Source organism: Hemitrygon akajei, chromosome 4 (genome assembly GCF_048418815.1).
Source record: "Hemitrygon akajei chromosome 4, sHemAka1.3, whole genome shotgun sequence".
Taxonomy (NCBI): domain Eukaryota; kingdom Metazoa; phylum Chordata; class Chondrichthyes; order Myliobatiformes; family Dasyatidae; genus Hemitrygon; species Hemitrygon akajei.
This window is the reverse complement of record NC_133127.1, coordinates 175112256-175124327: the sequence shown is the minus strand read 5'-3', so window position 1 is coordinate 175124327 and position 12072 is coordinate 175112256. Positions and strand designations below refer to the sequence as shown.

General features: G+C 43.0%; 1 protein-coding gene across 1 annotated transcript in view; it reads left to right on the top strand.

The window, feature by feature from the left end:
* p4ha3 (prolyl 4-hydroxylase, alpha polypeptide III) overlaps nt 1–12072 on the top strand; it is a 79882-nt gene that overhangs the window by 48119 nt on the left and 19691 nt on the right. Inside the window, exons 10-11 of the mRNA XM_073044035.1 lie at nt 420–482; nt 3086–3154. Of these exons, the coding sequence (XP_072900136.1) occupies nt 420–482; nt 3086–3154 (132 nt within the window). The remainder of the gene's footprint in view (nt 1–419; nt 483–3085; nt 3155–12072) is intronic.

Here is a 12072-nt window from a genome sequence, read left to right as displayed (position 1 = left end):
CTTCCTGACTCTGCGTGGTGTCGACCTGGCCCAGCTTTGGTTGCACATACGTGGGCGCTTTCAGCCTGTGGCCTCACTGGAATCCTGTAGCTTTGATAAATTACCACAGATTTCTAATCCAAAGAGACCCTGCATGGAAGGTAAAGGGATGTGTAGATAGCACAGGACAGTTCAAAATATAATCCAAAAGCAGCGTCCTTCCTGTTCCAATCGTGTTATTGTGAACGCTATCCACATTAATGAAATGCAGTAAATGCTCTTTCTTCTATAAATTGACAATAGATTATAACAACAGGAAAACATTCTAAAAGAGATAAACAGTGCATGATGTGAAGGTTTTAAGGCTTCTGTTCTCACACACAAAATTAATGCATTTGATCATAACTCAAAAGTTTCTTTTTCTATTGGTTCTGCCTTAGTCACCGAACAGTTCACTGTACAGGTTGAAATCGGGAAACAGAGTGGCGACGTTCATGATATATGTAAGCATTGATCTTTTATTTTCAGCTCACTATAATGCATCCACTGTATGTCGCCAATTTCTTTTTGTGAAAATATGCAACCCATTTACTGTCTGGTTACAAAAGTGAACTCTGGGATTCTCTACCCCAGAGACTTGAGGAGGCTGGGTCATTAGAAGTACTTAAAGCTGAGATAGACACACCCTTGAAAAATAGAGGAGTTTAGGGTTGTGGGGAATCTTGTACAGAGGAGGAGCAGAGGCCTGTGTAGATCAGCTGGCAAGACAGGCTTGAAGGGCCAGAGGTTTCCTCCAGCTGTTAGTTTATTGTGTTGTGGTTTTAGAAACATAACAGATGACCTAATGAAAGGGTTGAATAGGACCACTAAATAAAATATTCTCTAAAACATTAAAGACCAGAAATCCTTTGGCAGATAGAAAATGTTAAGGCAGTGTCCAGACGAAGGGTCTCAGTGTGAAACATCAGATGTTTATCTCCCTCCGTAGATGCTGCTTGACCTCCAGCAACTTTGTGTGTTGCTCTGGATTTCCAGCATCTGCAGAATGGCTCTCATTTAAAGCAATGTTTGCTGTTCATTTCGTACCACCGCCAAGTGTCAAAATGCCACCACACATAAGGCCCATAGTTCATGTCAGTAGAACGTGGTCCACTCCAGTGCAGCCCGACATCATTGTTTGGGAATGTGAGTGGAGTAACAATGATGGAATTAGGGAACAGGAAATGCTAGGCTGGTAAGATTTGGAATTTAAGAGTGCAGGGCAGATGTGGGGGAAGGCTATCGGGTGGAGAGATTAGAGGAGGGGTGGGAGAAAGAAAAAGATCTATGGAGAGATAATTGGTTAGGAAGGCAACCTGAGGACATTGTCAAGGAAGTGATGGGTCTCTGGGGCTATCTACCTGAACTCAAGTAGGGGACCACGACTCCCTAGTAGTATAATACCTTGGAGCTCATGTATAGTCATCACAATATGTTTTCTATGTAATTGCTATGCACTGCATAGAAACTGGCTTCTCACACCTCATGGCCATGCTGCCCATTGTACCTACCGATACTATCCCAATTCCACACACTTGGCCTTACACACTTCAATACCGTGGTAATTCAAGTAATTCTTTAAGAGTCATACACATTTGGAACCTGAGCAACAGCCACGAAACTGGCATGATCATTGCCTGCTTTAATGTGGGATTTAACCCCAAATGTAGCTTGGTGCTTTCGGAGGAGATCCCTTTGAGCTTTAAGGAGATTGAGAGGGGATCTGATTGCAACATATAAGATTATTAAGGGATTGGACAAGATAGAGGCAGGAAATATGTTCCAGATGCTGGGAGAGTCCAGTACCAGAGGGCATGGTTTGAGAATAAGGGGTAGGTCATTTAGGACAGAGTTAAGGAAAAACTTCTTCTCCCAGGGAGTTGTGGGGGTCTGGAATGCACTGCCTCGGAAGGCAGTGGAGACCAATTCTCTGGATGCTTTCAAGAAGGAGCTAAATAGGTATCTTATGGATAGGGGAATCAAGGGATATGGGGACAAGGCAGGAACCGGGTATTGATAGTAGATGATCAGCCATGATCTCAGAATGGCTGTGCAGGCTCGAAGGGCCGAATGGTCTACTTCTGCACCTATTGTCTATTGTCTATAAAACTTTCCATTCGATTTGCTCTTCCAGATGCAAATTTGGTCATTACCCCTTTCTTAAATCATTTATAAGCTATCAGATTAAAGCAGAAGGAGATCTTCCCTCTCCACTTCAGACCTGATTCAATGATCAAGGCCAAAATTAATGTATACCCTGTAATCACATTCAGGCAGTGTCCTCCATCCAAATGTTTCTCAGTTGCATGGACAATCGTGAACTTACCTTGATGCTTCCATTAACTGTAATGTATAACTTTATACATTATAGTTCTTCAAATATTTAGAAAATGTAGGTTTTATTTTCACAAATTTCAGAAGGGTACTACCAACAGAAAAAGATACTCAGAAATATCCCATTGTTTTTGAAGTTCTTCATGGCATCCAGAAAATCAGTTAATATTTATTACCCATTTATATGGAATAGTAATACATTATGAGCTGAAACCAATATCCTTCCCTTTTGCATTTAGATTATAAATAAGACCATAAGACACAGGAGCAGAATTAGGCCACTCGACCCATCAAGTCTGCTCTGTTATTCCATCATGGCTGCTTTATTATCCCTCTCAACCCCATTCTCTGTCCTTTCCCCCCTAAACTTTGACACCATTACTATTTAAGAATCTGTCAACCACCACTTTAAATAAATTCAATGACTTAGCCTCCACAGCCACGCATGGCAATGAATTCATCAGATTCACCACCCTCTGGCTAAAGAAATTCCTCCTCATTATGTCTGAAGTCCATCTGCATCCAAGTGGACTTTTAAAAGAAATCATTACTGCTATAAATCAGATCGGAGTCACATTGTTCCAGCAGCCAAGCTTGCTATGCTGATATAGAAATAACAGTCATGCAATAGCAGCTGACTATGGCAAGTTATTCTGGCTCATCACAGCCATGATATCGGTTTACTGTTAATGGTGGAGAAGCCCTGGTAATTCAATCTTGTGTTCTTTTTCAGTTGAGTGGTGTTGAAGCCGGAGGGGCAACTGCTTTTATCTATGCAAACTTCAGTGTTCCTGTTGTCAAGGTGAGTAGAATGTTTCTTGTTTTGTTTTGGTCTCTGTGAGGCATGATTGTTACTTGTTTTGGTGAGTGGCTGAACTATTCAAGCCATCTCTGCTCACCCTGGATAACAGTTAAAATCTCAGTCTCAGAGGCCGACGTCCAAGCATCCTTCAAGAGGATGAACCCTTGCAAGGCATCAGACCATGACTGTGTACCTGGTCAGATACTGAAAACCTGTGCTAACCAACCAGCAGTACTGTTCAATCTCATCTTCACTCTCTCACTGCCGTGGTCTAGGGTTCCCACCTGCTTCAAAAGGGCAGCAACTATTCCGGTGCTCAAGAAATGCAGAGTGAGCTGCCACAATGCCTATCACCCAGTCGCATTTAATCTGTCATAATTGTGTTCTTTGAGAGATTGGTTATGGCTAGAATTGACACCAGTCTGAGCAAGGACCTGTTCATCTACTACCACAACAGGTCCACAGCAGATACAATTTCAATGACTCTCCCCTCTGCTTTAGAGCACCTAGACAACCACGAGACACACGTCAGGCTACTGTTGATCAGTTACAGCTCAGTGTTCAACACCATCACCCTCTCAGCAGCAATAAGCTTCAAAATCTGAGGCCCTGGACCCATGACTTGCCCATCAGGATACCAGTCAGAGCCGATATCTTCTATTATCTAACCCTCAGTGAAAATCAACACTCAGGGTGCTTGCTTAGCCTGCAGCTCTACTCTCTCTACTCTCATGACTGTGTGGCTGAGCACACTTCAAGTGCCATCAATAAAGTTGCCACTGGCACCACTGTTGCTGGCAGAGTCTCAGACTGTGTGACAAGGAAGTTGTCTTCAGGAGGAGGTAGAGGAGCCTACAGACCCAGACTCAACAACTTAGGGACATCTTCTTCCCCTCTGCCATTAGATTTGTGAATGGCCTATGAAGCCATGAGTACTATCTGTTAGTCCTTTTTTGTACTGTTATTTATTTTTAAAGTTACATATTTTATGTCTTTGTTCTACACTGCAACCCCAAAATAACAAATTTCACATCATACGTCAGTGATAGTTAATCTGATTCGTACTCAGATATCTAAGATTGCAGGATGACCAGTATGGTTGACCCAGAACTGGCCTAAAATCAGGGAGCCCTTAGGGTTGAACAGTAACTTACAGTCTATTAGCCGCAATGGTCAGCATACCAGACATAGTGAACCTACCTCGATACTTCCATTGACCTAAAACTTTAATCACAACAATTTTTCCAAATATTTGGAAAATGTACATTTTAGTTCCTCGGATGCCAGCCCTGTTTAATACAGAAGTCCGTCTCACTTATATTTACAAAACAAAGTTCTCCTTTATGTAACGAAAGCCACATTAGCAATGCCCCTTCTCAGTCTCCTCATACCAGAAGTCAGCAGAAAGGCTGTGAGTCTGGGAGAAAACATTCATTAAAAAAAGTACTGATTCAGTGTGCTACTACTATCGTAAGTCACAGGTTTAAATTCTGTATTAATATTGAGGGAATGTTGTGCTGACATCAATGCCAAGGCTAATCCTAAAATAGATTACTGGTTATTATTTTCATCTAGCATAATCTAATTCTAGTGTAATCATTGATCTTCTTAGATACCTTGGGTTCCTTTGTCTCCCATCTCCATCCTGCCCACTTCCCTACCTGGCTTGATCTGCCCATCGCTTTTCACCACCCCTCCCCCCAGCCCTTGGTCCTCCAATCACCTCCAGCCCCTTTTCATCTTCATACCTCTCCTCGCTCCACTCTGAGTCCTGATGCAGGGTCTTGACCTGAAACGTTGACAGTTCCTTCCCCACCCTCCACCTCTCAGATGTTTCTCAGCCCACCGAGTTTCACCAGCAGATTAATTGTTAGATTATAACTGCATTCAAAAAGCTTCCTTGTGTAGTTAATCTATGGAAAATGCTGTGTTTATTGCCCTTCTCAAGATGCCCGTGACAAAGTGGTGGTGATGTACTCTCTTGAATGGCTGCAGTGCTTCCAGCGAAGATCCTTTCACTTAGGGTTTAGGCTCAATGGCAGTGACGGAACGGTGATTTATTTTGAAATCACCATGCTGTGTGATTCAGAAGGTTAATGGTGATGTCCCCATTTGCCCACAACATTCGTCCTTCTTGGTGATAGAGGGTGCAGGGTTGGGAGCTCCAGCCAGGGATTCCCAACCTTTTTTATGCCCTGGAGCCTTACCAATAGCTGAGGGGTCTGTGGGCCCCAGGTTGGGAACCCCTGGATGGTGTTCACTACTCTTCAGGTGTGGTGGAGGCAATGAATGATGAGGGTGAGGGTGGGGTATTGTGGTAAACTATGTATACCTGTCTGGACACGCCCCTCTGCTGACTGCTCCTGTGGCTCCTCCCACAGACCCCTGTATAAAGGCGATTGGGGCACTACTCCTCCCTCAGTCTCCGAGATGTCATGCTCCCTTTTGCTGTTAATAAAAGCCTATCGTTCACTTCCAGTCTCCGAGAGTTATTGATGGTGCATCAGGTATCAATCATGTGGATTGCTTCATCCTGAAGAGCTTGTTAAGTGTTGTTGTAGGATATTTCTCTTTGTCAATCTTTGCAATTATGTGTTGGGCTGTATAATATTAAGATTGTAAGGTATGGAAAATTTATCTGTAGTTATGAAGTCAAGTTAAATATAATTACTTTGTCACTTACTAGGAAATTAGTAATTAATAAACAGATCAACTGAAGAGATTATAGGCGCCACACTGATAGAATGTATTTGGGTTTCACAAAGCAAAGCATTAGGGAGGAGGGAGTGACAGTGGGTATCTTTAACATCAGAATACAGGAGCACATAAGAACTGTTATATTTCTTATGATTAATGTTACTTTATCATTAATTTATTTATACTTGTACATTCATATATAATTATATATCAAATTAATAAAAATATGATTTGTGATGATATGAGCATACAATTATATTATTATGATAACATTATATACAAAAAGAGTAGGCGAGGTGCACAAGATGGTTTAGTGTTTACTTGACAAAACTTTAATATGGGATCACTCTGTCACTTTTTCTGCACCCCATAAACTCCTTTCCTGACACCCCACAAGCCTTGCAGCACCACAGGACAGTTGTGTTTTGATATCTGATACATCTGTAATGACTGGTAATTTTGGGAAGGGCTTTCTCATCACCATCAAGTTGATCTCCGCAAGACCATACGATACAGGAACAGAACTGGGCCATTTAGCCCACCAAGTCTGCTCTGCCATTTCATCGTTGCTACTCCTCTTAGCCCCAATCTCCTGCCTTCACCTCATGTCTCTTCATTCCCTGACCAATCAAGAACCTATCAAACTCTGCCTTAAATATACAGTACATAAAGACTTAGCCTCCACAACTGCTTGTGGCAATGAATTCCACAGATTCACCAATTTCTGGCTAAAGAAATTCGTCCTCTTCTCCGTTCTAAAAGGACACCCCTCTATTCTGAGGCTGTATCCTCTGGTCCTAGACTCTCCCAGCATAGGAAACATCCTCTCCACATCCACTCTATCAAGGCCTTTTACCACCTGATAGGTTTCAATTAGGCCACCCCTCATTCTTCTGAATTCTAGTGAATATAGGCCCAGAGCTATCCAACACTCTTCATATGACAAGCCAACTTCTCGGGCAATTTACCACACCTCACCTGCACCTAATTAGTTACAAGAGTTCATTTTAAGGAGAAGTGAGTTCATAGTTGGAGCCTGCATCAGACTTCAGCCAAGTACATTGTGGGACTGATACAATTGCTTGTATGCCAAATCACTCACTTCAAAAATGCTGAGGGGATATTCCTAATGAGTCAGCGTCCTGCTTTCTGAATTTTGCATTTCCATTGAACACAGTAAAAATCAGATCAGTTTCTGGATGGCTGGGAAGTCCTTAGGGGCAGCTGCTGTCATTTTTAATTAATTCCATTCATTATCAAATTTACCATCTGGTAAAAATGTTGTGGATTATAACCCTAAAAGGATACATCCTGTTATTGAAGCCCTTGATCTTGCTGTATGACCAGATTAAATAGCCGACATTTCCTTTAAGTAGCACCTTTAATGTAGCAAACATCTCTCAAAGGACTTTGCAGGAAATTTACCAAGAAAAAAAACTGACAGTGCAGGAGATGCAGTCAAAAGCTAGACTGAGAACTAGGATGTAAAAAAAGTTCTGAAAGAAGGAATTAGAAATGGTAAGGATGGAAGGGATTATTGTTGGTGATGCAGAAATTAAATGTAGGGATAACTATGAGGCCAGAATTGGGTGAGTACAGCTGGAGGAGATTATTAAATAAGGAAAGACAAGCCAATGAAGGGACTTTAAACAACCACATCCGTATCAAAATCAAAAAATTTTTAGCATTAAAACAACTCTGTCAACGATCACTAATCAAACTTCCTACCTTCAGAAATACCCACTTTAATTTAAATAATTTCCACAGAAGTAGAGCATGGAAAGTAGGGACCCGCAGATATTTTTTGGAACATGGCCAAGAAATGGAAAAATTGAATCTACATTATACTGAAGAGTTCTGTGACTCTTTAAAACGAACACATTTTTTCAATAGAAAGGAACGCACAATCACAAATTGTTTCAGACTTTCAATTTCAAGTTTAATTGTCATTCAATGATACATGAATACCCATGAATGCGATCAAGCAAAACAGCATTACTCCTGGGTCAAGATGCAAAACACAGTATCAACAGTCACACACAGCACAAAGTACACAGCACATATAAGATAGTAGTATAATACAGTCACACACAAACAAAAAAAAAGTCCAAGTCCTTGATTCCATGGACGTTTCAGCAGTCTGCAGTTGAACATAATACACCTTGTCTTCTGCCAAGTGAACACTGGAGGACAGCACCAACTCCAGCACGGATTACCATGCTACACTAACTCCAATACTCCGATGGAGCGCACTGACTCCAACACCTCTCTCCTGGGTGGCAGCAAACAGGTGATACCACAGTTTGAGGCCTAGTCATCACTACAACCAAGGCCACACAGCTCCCCTCCATCCACCCCCGCTGTTTGGCAATAAAACAGTGAATCTGACTTGTAGCATTCCACATTAGCAATGTCCAACAAGGGCTTGTGATCACAAAAGTGACTAAGATGACTGTTTCACTTTAATTTCAAGGTTTTTGAGATTCTGTGCTTTGAGTTTGCCTTAAATCAAGAACTGTCAACCATATCTTTAACACTACACTGTAACCATTTGGCCAAGAGGAGAGAGAAATTGGTGGAAGTGGGCACAAAGATAAGCACTTGAATAGCATAGGCATGTGTAATGCCCTGGTTAAGATTTTTACTGCTAATGCTGTCGGGTATTTCAATCAGTAGCTTTCTGTAGGAGCAGTGTGTCCTGCTGATAGCTTGTTTGGGTCTGGGTAAAGATAAGGGGCTGTGATATTCAACTTAGGAATATCGTGTCAGCCAATCAGGATGGCAGAATTAGGAGAAGGTTCTAGAGAAGGCAGGGCAGAGAGAGATGGGATTTGTGGTCTTTTTGGTGGGAGACAGAGAGAGGAGAAGATCGGGAGAGACGGCCGTAGGGTTCTATCTGATAGATAGATAGATACTTTATTCATCCCCATGGGGAAATTCAACATTTTTTCCAATGTCCCATACACTTATTGTAGCAAAACTAATTACATACAATACTTAACTCAGTAAAAATATGATATGCATCTAAATCACTCTCTCAAAAAGCATTAATAAATAGCTTTTAAAAAGTTCTTAAGTAGTTTATTTAACTACATTGAGTCCTAACCCCGGCACTTTAACATATCTTACTCCTGGCGGTTGAATTGTAAAGCCGAATGGCATTGGGGAGTATTGATCTCTTCATCCTGTCTGAGGAGCATTGCATCGATAGCAACCTGTCGCTGAAACTGCTTCTCTGTCTCTGGATGGTGCTATGTAGAGGATGTTCAGGGTTTTCCATGATTGACCGTAGCCTACTCAGCGCCCTTCGCTCTGCTACCGATGTTATACTCTCCAGTACTTTGCCCACAACAGAGCCCGCCTTCCTTACCAGCTTATTAAGACGTGAGGCGTCCCTCTTCTTAATGCTGCCTCCCCAACACGCCACCACAAAGAAGAGGGCGCTCTCCACAACTGACCTATAGAACATCTTCAGCATCTCACTACAAACATTGAATGACGCCAACTTTCTAGGGAAGTACAGTCGACTCTGTGCCTTCCTGCACAAGGCATCTGTGTTGGCAGTCCAGTCTAGCTTCTCATCTAACTGCACTCCCAGATACTTGTAGGTCTTAACCTGCTCCACACATTCTCCATTAATGGGAAGACTTGATTGCAAGGAGTGCTTTGCGGGTCAAAGATGAGAAGTGCTACTGGTGATTGGTGATGACAACTCAGTGTCCTGAGTAATAGTCATACCCAGCTTTTGGACTATTCGAGCTCCAATGATGTGCACATTTTATTTTTGTTCTTTTTCCTTTCCTCTTAATAACTGGTAGATAAAGCTGAGATTAGTAAATACATTTTCTTTATAATTGTATGCGGTGTATGATCTGTTACTTCTTTCCAACGGATAATTGTGTTTGGGCAGCACTTTCACAATTCGTTCAAATTGCGGATCCGTTAATCAAAACATCCCAACTTTCCTGTTTGGTTCAACTCAAGTCATATTGACCCTCGACACATGTTGTTTAAGGAAGGTGCTTTCTCACCACTGAGTCCAGCAGAGCCGGCCAACGAGCCAAGTTCCAGAGGAGCTGAGTGAGGGGGCTTCATTGTGGGCGCTCGTCCGGGATTTGCTCATTGTTGTGTGATTGCTGTTAAGAATTGATTAAGCCGTTGGGATGTTTAAATTAGTGTCGGGGAAAATGATTAAGGTACTTTATTATGGATGTCACAGGGATTAAGCTTTGGTGCGATTCAAAGAGGTGACCCACAAATAGTGCTGTGTTCTGATCAGATATCCATGGCCCGGATGAATTGCTGATTAGAGTATTAAGTTCAATGAAAGACTGGGGAAAGTTACGGTGGTTGAACAGCAGTTTGATTAATTGGCGGGTAAGGATGTCGTGTTAGTCCAGACTAGCAGTGATGTAACTGAAGTTGCACTGCCTGGTAGGGTAAGGATACCAGGAGAGGTGGGGCCATGGGCCGTCCATTCTTTTGGGGGGGGGGAGACATGTAACTGAGGGTGAGGACGTTAAGGACAAGTTGTTCTCGTTTCTGTGAAATGAGGGGAAGGGGTTGTCTGATGTGAAAGGTCTAATGGGTCCTTGAGCAAGGAGTGAAAATTCTGAGTTAGTTTCAGCAATGATGTCCCTGGTACATAAATGCCAAAGTGTACCAGCAGAGAGCCAAAGTTATCACATCCTGAGAGTGTTCTGTGGGGTCAAGCCCACCCCCAGTGGGGAGGAGGAGTACGAGACCTCGGCAGAGTGGACATCTCGGTTACTGGATGAGTGGCAGTGCTCAGATACTATGAAAGGACAGCGACTGGTAGAGAGTCTAAAGGGTCCGACTGGTGAGGTCATGAGGTCCTTAAAGGCAGAGAGCCCATTGGCCACATTCGTGGGCTGCATGTAAGAGTTAGAAAGTGTTTTGGCATGGCGGACAGCCCAGTAAAACTTATGATGAAGTTTAGCCACACATTCCAGGCGGAAGGGGAGAAACTTGCTGCCAACGTTTTCAGGCTAGAGAGACAGATGCGTTACTTGTGTTGTAAAGGGGCCATTCAATTGGCTGAGATAAATCGATTAAGGATGCAGCAAGTTGTGAAGGGCGCGCTGTAATGTGATGTTATTGCTTTAAGCGTTTGAATGTCTCAGATGACACACCTCCCTCCCCCGTTGGCTCGTTGAGCTGATCAGAGAAGTAAGAGAGGAGGAAAACATGATGGAGGAGCGGGAGGCCTCTGTCAGCAGGCCAAGCCCTCAGTAGTAGCCTCTGTTGCTGATGCCACACAAGCGGGAGTTTTGTCAGGAGTTAGTGAAAAACCTGCGAGCTGAGGCATCTCGGTTAATGTCAGCTCGTGCTGCCACAAAGCGTGACAAATCCAACAGGAAACCAGACCCACCCGTAGGACATATCAAGCAGAGGACTCTACTGACCTGGGTTTCTTGACCAGGGAAGCAACTGGTATTTTCTGTTACAACTGTGGGGAGGATGGACATTTCAATTGAGAGTGTTAAGGACAGAAAGTGACCCAGTGGTTACTTAAACAGAAAAGGAGGTCGGGAAATTTCAGAAGGACCCAGTAAGGGAACAGTCCGGCATCTCAGAGAGAACACATTCAAACCAATGTATGAAGAAATACACTGAAGTGCAAAACCCTGTTCCTGAGGGCTTAGTGGGACCAAGCTCGAGTGTATCTATACGGAGTGAGGGTATTTATGCCAGAGCCATACTCGACACAGGTTCTCAGGTTACTCTAGTCTACAGATCCTTTTACAACCGCTATTTGATGCATTTACCATTGACACCACTCAGTGCCCTAGAAACCCGGAGCTTTAGTACCTGTGTGATGGTTACTTGTCATTGAAGCTGGAGTTTTCAGAAGCAGATGCTGGAGTAATCTTGATATATTAATGTTGGTCTGTCCGGATCTGGTTGAAAAGGATGAAGCTTCCATTATTGTGGGAACCAATACTCTCATTGTGAGAAGGCTCGTGGGAGCTTTCAAGGAGAGAAATAGTGAGAATTGTTTTGAAAATCTTGTCCATGCACCGAGCTGCTTTTGAAAAGGTGCAAGTTCCTCCTAAGCAGGATGGTGAGCATAAATGAGGAACTGTGTGACACACCCAGACCAAAACTGTTGTGTTACATCCTGGGGAAGTTGCCAGAGTGACGGGACAGTCAAAATTCCCCGGAACGCCGGATGCCAAGGCCCTCCTAGTGGGTGCTCC